General features: G+C 33.5%; 1 protein-coding gene across 1 annotated transcript in view; it reads left to right on the top strand.

The window, feature by feature from the left end:
• The window catches only part of LOC106872960 (resistance to inhibitors of cholinesterase protein 3), a 44,627-nt gene that overhangs the window by 25,648 nt on the left and 12,197 nt on the right, over positions 1-6,782 (top strand). Inside the window, exons 2-3 of the mRNA XM_052973397.1 lie at positions 1,492-1,568; positions 4,127-4,270. Coding sequence (XP_052829357.1) covers positions 1,492-1,568; positions 4,127-4,270 — 221 coding nt within the window. The remainder of the gene's footprint in view (positions 1-1,491; positions 1,569-4,126; positions 4,271-6,782) is intronic.

A 6,782-nucleotide genomic window follows, 5' to 3' on the forward strand; every position in this document is an offset into this window, starting at 1 on the left:
GTGTGTCTGTGTTTGTCTCCCCCAACATCGCTTGACAACCGATGCTGGTGTGTTTACGTCCCCGTAACTTAGCGGTTCGGCAAAAGAACCAATAGAATAAGTACTAGGCTTACAAAAGAATAAGTCCTGGGGTCGATTTGCTCGACTAAAGGCGGTGCTCCAGCATGGCCACAGTCAAATGACTGAAACAAGTAAAAGAGTAAAAAGAGTATTGTTATTTCAAGATTGGCAGAATCATTAGAATGTTCAGAAAAATGCTTTCCATTATTTGTTCTGCTTCTTGACACTGAATTTAAATCCTGTCTAGATCAACCTCACCTTTCATCCCACCAGGGTCAATAAAAGTACTAATGAACTACTGAGATTGATGATATCAACTAACACCCTTCCCTCAAAATTGCTGACTTTCTGCTTAAAGAATTATTATTATTTCATTAATCTCATATTTTACTGCCTATTTTCATTGTCACAAAGTACAGCTCTGTGTGCCATGACTGTAGGCAATCTTTTGTTTTGGTTTTATGGTTTTTCTATTGTATTGAAATAACTCAACATAACCTTCCTCTTCATGACAGTATGATTTTTAACATGACTCAAGTTATGGCACTTGAGCACCAGCATTTAAAAAAAAAAAAGGAAAAACTTTGTGAATGCGTAGAAATATCAGGGTGTTTGAGGGATCCTGACATGATAGGTAACTATTAGATTTTAAATTAAATATCCAATATAATAATATCCAAGGCTATTTTCTGTATGCCTTGGATATATGTATTGCTTTCTGCTTAAATTGAAAAAATATTATTTCAGTAATCTTATATTTTTCTGCTGTTTTCACTGTCACAAAATACAGTTCTGTGTTCTGTGACTACAAGCTCTGTTCTGTTTTGGTTCTATGGTTTTCTATTGTATTGAAGGGATCCAACATATATGTACAGTGCCTAGTAGTGCTATTTTCTGTGTGTCGTGGATATATGTAAGTCTGGTTTTGTATTTGTCTGTGTTTTTATTTTATAGAGATTGTTTCTGTTTTCAGTCCTCTACATTTTGGTCATTTCTATTTCTAGATTTTTATAGAATTTCTCAATTTCATTTTAGAGATATATTACCGTCTGTTGATATGGATACAGTGAGTAGGAGACATTCCTACTTTTGATGGCGTTTGGGAATATCTGATTTATTTTAATCCCTCTGCCTGTGCATGTCAGCAAAATGCTTAGTGGCATTTTGTCCGTCTTTATGTTCTGAGTTCAAATTCTGCCAAGGTTAACTTGCCTTTTATCCTTTTGAGGTCAATAAAATAAGTACCAGTCAAGCACTGGGGTCAATGTAATTGACTTATCTCCTTCCCCCAAATTCTAGGCCTTGTGCCTAAAGCAGAAAGGATTATTATTATTATTATTATTATTATTATTATTATTATTATTATTATTATTATTATTATTATTATTATTATTATTCATTAATTAATTAATTTATTTATTTAATTTTTAGCAAATGTTCAAAGTCCCAAAATTGCAGCAATGAACCAAAACAGACCAAGACCTGGGGAAGATATCCGACCTATTCGTGTAAGTAGTTATTTGAATTGTACACCAATTAATGATATAGAACTGATGTGATTTCTGTCTTTTAAAATGTTCATACAATAAATAAAAAAACGTTTTGAAAATAAATTAATGCTTTTCTAATTCTAAACATCAAGAGAAATAATGAATATTCAAAGTTAAAGATTTATTTTTATATTTAGGTAACTTTGGAATTAAATAATTTAGCAACTATGTTCTTGGGTTTGAGTTAATGTTAATCAGTCACTTAATCTAATATGACCACCAGGACTTTTGTTCCTTTAGTGGAAGGGTCCATTCTGTTACAGGCATTTGGATCGGTCTCTGCACTGAGACTAACTTTCATTCTTCCTCCCTTGATTACGCTTTTGATAAAAAATATGCCACAGCAAATTTAATAACATTAAACAGTGAAAGAGCCTCTACTTGACTTGCCAGACATATAGACCAATGCATCTATCATCTTAGAAATGAAGGACATATTGGATAATGGATCTTAGGTGTGACAATAGAAAAAAATGGTGCTCCTTTGGTGTGTGATCTACAAGGGAGATTACTTGAAGTTACTTTTTTAATTATTTTGTACATATTTAGCATTGTAAATGTATTTTGTTCAAAATTCTTACTATTTTAATAATAAGAAAACCATTTAATAATTAAAATAAGTGGGTAGATCATCCACCAAAGTAAATTTGCTCACATAGAACACAGGGAAAGCATCACTAGTGCAAAGTAAACTAAAAAGTAACCTAAAGTAATCTCCCTTTAAATTGTAGATCACATGGCAAAGTGGCATGTTTCTTTTTCTTAAGAAATGATGTGGATTTAGTGCTGGTGTCTTGTAAAAATGCAACTGCTTTCTGGTTTCTTGTAAAAATGCAACTGTCTTCATCTTGTTGCTGATCGCATTGTAAAAATCTTTAGCCAACATCTTATGGGTTTTTAGAAATTGAAAAGTAAATTAAAAAGTAAACTAAAGTAATCTCTGTTGTAGATCACATACCAAAGGATCACCAAAAAAATGTGCAATGGTCATGACCAGACTGCTTTTGATCATAAGTCTACTTGATGAGGGCTAAAATAGGTGTTACTATGAATTTTTGAAAATATTTAAATGTAATTTATATTGTACTTTTTCTTGGAGAGCATCCAAAAAGAAACATTTTGAAACCTGATTTGTGAAATTTGGGTGAATATTTTAGGAAATATGACAATTTGAATGGTCAGCAAAGTGGTTGCAATCTTGCCCAATTAGCCTAAATGAACAATTAGCTATATTTGTGGTATCACATCTTTGAAACTGAGGTGATAATCACCTTCAAATTACACAAATTAATAGTGACCATGGTATAGCAGTTGCTTGTGTTTTTCATGTTCTTGGAAGGAAAACTTTTTTTTGGCACTTTTTAAATATCTATGTCACAAGCAGTCAATTTCGCATTGTTTTCAGACCTAGTTAAATCCAAAAGTACAAGTCATAGGGACTTGAGTTTAGGTGCATTTGTAGTAGGTATAACACTAAATATAGCACTGAGATTTTAGGACATGACAACATTTCAATAAAATTTGAATGGACTATTAGAAGTGGCTATTAATGGTGGCATTTCGGATCAAGACACCTACATAAGTTGGATTTTTTTCTGTTTTGATTAGGATTTTTCCAATTTTTTTTTATAATGGTCTTGGAAAGGATGGGGGTAAGTTTTTTATGGAAAAAAATTTCAGAAAATTTATTATTTTTTTCTAAAAGTGAAAACTTTCCTCTTCATGACAGTATGATTTTTAACATGACTCAAGTTATGGCACTTGAGCACATTGAACTAGAACAAGAGCTGATGTTCAGCAGTTAAAAAAAGGAAAAACTTTGTGAATGCGTGGAAATATCAGGGTGTTTGAGGGACCCTGACATGATAGGTAACTGTTAGATTTTAATTAAAACTATATGAGAAGAAAGTTCAAATCCAGAACTTTCAAATGATTTATATAACTTTCCTTGAAAAATATTTATTTTGACATGAAAATGATGAAGCAAAAAAAAAAAAAAAAGAGTACTAGATATTATGTCTTTAATACTGTCTTGTAAATGCTCTGGTCACTTAACATGAACAATGTTAGCTTACAACAGAAAATTAGGAGCTAAATGGGGAATCTTTATGCAGTCGCTTGACCTGCCACAAACAGTGACCAAATTTTCCCAGCCATTACTCTACTAGTTGATGAAAGAAGGACACATTGAATGAGGCAGTCCTTCTATGTCTTGAAGGAAGACTGGATAATCTTACTGGATTAGGAATAACTGACTTGGAGCTAAACAACAATAGTAACAAAGCTGAAATTGATGTATGTCATTACTTTGCTTTATAGAGCTTGAAATTTTTAATTGTTTAGGAAAGACAATGTCAAACCTTTGTAATGTATTCTACTCTGAACTACAATATGAAAATAGTTGTCAATACCATCAGTGGATTATAGAATGTTATTCAACTGGTTTATTGTTTTATGATTCATGAAATGTGTTTTCAAAGTTAAAAATTTTATGATTTGTTTGTTCTTATTTCTAGCCAAACGCTCACCCAGGTTTGCGAGCTGCTTCTGAAATGAGAGCTCAGCAACAACAAGCAGGAAGTGGCCGGGGCATGATGGGTATTGTCTTACCTATGTATGCTGTGGGCATTGTTCTATACTTAATATACACCTTGGTCAAGGTAAATATATTAAAACATTTATAATGAATCATTGTTATATTTAGAATGGATCAATATGTATTTGTTTAAAAGTTTTCTATAACTTTGATTGTAGTTGATTTAATGTCAGTTTTATTTATGAACACAAAATCAATTTCCTTTTGATAGGAAAGAAGTATTTAATTAAACTCCTTCAGCTCTTGCAATTATATTAAGAGCCACTACTGGCTGCGTTGTCTTGGCTGCTGGTTAAAGAAGTAAAAGTTTTCATCCTATCTCAGATACTGTATTGTAAAATAGACTTCTCTTGCTGTAGGTTTTTGGGGCACTGCATTACTTATTAGTGTCACATCAATAGTATTGAGTGCAACTCCTGCCAGAGACTTTCAGAGAAAAGAATGATTACACCAGTATTGCCTTGACAACTCATCTGGTTGTCATAGTAACATTTAAATCTGATCAAAACTATATTTAATAATGTTATTTATCACATTGATGATTAGGGACATTCAAACTTAGAAATGTGAAGTACTAAACTTGATGACTTAAAGTAGATAGTCCATCATCTTATGTTAGGTTGATATAAAGCTTTTGTATCCTTGATTTTTACTCAACGTGTTATCATCACTTTTAATATCCATCTTCCATGCAGGCATGGGTTGGACATGGTTTCGCAGGATCTGATGAATCCAAGAACTGTATTGTGTTCCAGTGTTTGCTTTCACCATAGCAGAATTGATACTGGTGCTGGTGCCACATAAAAAAGCACCTAGTACACTCTGTGGAGAGGTTGGCATTAAGAAGGGCATCCAGCTATAGAAGCCATGTCAGAGCAGACATTGGAACCTGGTGTGGCCATTGGCCTTACCAGCTTTGGTCAACCCGCCCATTCCATGCTAGGATGGAAAACAGACATTAAATGATGGTGATGATGATGATGATGCCATTCCTAACACAAACCACTTTACAGAGTGTACTGGGTGCTTTTTTAGTGGTACCAGTACTAGTGAGGTTGCCTTGCAGTTCACAAGGCTAAGATCCTTCTCAGCTGAATGGGGCTACAATAAAGAGAGAGGTGACTTTATGCTAAGGGGATGAGAGGTTAAAGTATGTAAAAAGGGGCCAGAACTAAACATGTTTCTTAATGTAGAGGAACTACATGGCTACTTGTATTTTAGTAGCATGTGTGAGAGTAACCAAAGTGGAGCTGGAAAGATAGATAATATTATTGAGGTGGAACCTCAAGTTATAAGAAGGTGAATAGGAGTGGAATCAGAAGACCAGGGAGTGTAGGTGAGTAGAGGTTGCAAAAGTGTATGAGGAGAGTGAGGGATAGTTGGGGAATGGGTGAAGGGGATGAATATAACGACTGAAGGACAAAGGTAGATGGGTTGTTGATGATGATGATGATACACTGGAGGAAGAATGGAGAAGAAGAGGTGATGATTGTCAAGTTTAGATTGCGTTGATGGGTGGATGACTGAGGAAAATGTTATTTCACATAGCTTCAACCACATTGGTCAAACCAATGAAGGGAAAAGGAAAATAAATTAGCACTTTATTGAAAACTAGATGTGGCTGTTTGGTAAGAAGCTTACTTCCCAACCACATGATTCCGAGTTCAGTCGAACTGCATGGCACCTTGGGCAAATGTCTTCTACAAAGCCTTGGGCTGACCAAAGTCTTGTGAGTGGATTTGGTAGACAGAAACTGAAAGAAGCTTCTCATATATATATAAGTCCTGGGGTTGATTCATCTGACTAAAAACCCTTCAAGGCAGTGCCCCAATATGGCAGCAGTCAAATGGCTAAAGTAAGTAAAAGATAAGACATAGGTGATCTTTAATAGTTGTGCTGAAGTCACCTTCATCCAAGGGAATAGGACACAAAATCAATAAAGATTTCCAACGTTGGCACAAGACTCAAATTTCGTGAGAAAGAGGACATTGGATTAGATTAATTTCAGTATAGCATCGCTACATTTTTATATTAGACTGGGAAGAATGAAAGACAAAGTCAACTCCAGTGGGATTTGAACTCTGAATGTAAATCAAATATCTTAACTCTGAACACACAAGATAATGCCTTTCATACTGAAATTAATTTTGTGGTATTCAATTACACATTTACAACCAGATCTTGTTCCGAGATGAAATATAGATCCCAGATAATGTTAAGCTAGTTGAGATTTGATCACACCATATTCATAAAAGAATATTAGGGCACTATTTATGTGAAAAATTTTTATTATCACAAAAATGCTATTATATATTTTGCAAGGAACTGTCATATATTTATAAAACTTTCAATCATTTTTAATTATCATGTATGTCAGTCAAATCATTGATTTTTTTAAGTCTTGAGAAGATGATTCTACAAACTAATTTTATCTTTTTTTTATTTCTAAAATGATTTTACTTTATTTTATTTCCATTGCTGATGTCTTTAAGAAAAGATTGAATACAGCACAGTAAAATTCACTTCTATAAATCTTATATGTCTTGTTGAGAAAATATTTTGGGTTTTACTTTTTA

Source organism: Octopus bimaculoides, chromosome 15, assembly GCF_001194135.2.
Source record: "Octopus bimaculoides isolate UCB-OBI-ISO-001 chromosome 15, ASM119413v2, whole genome shotgun sequence".
Lineage (NCBI taxonomy): Eukaryota > Metazoa > Mollusca > Cephalopoda > Octopoda > Octopodidae > Octopus > Octopus bimaculoides.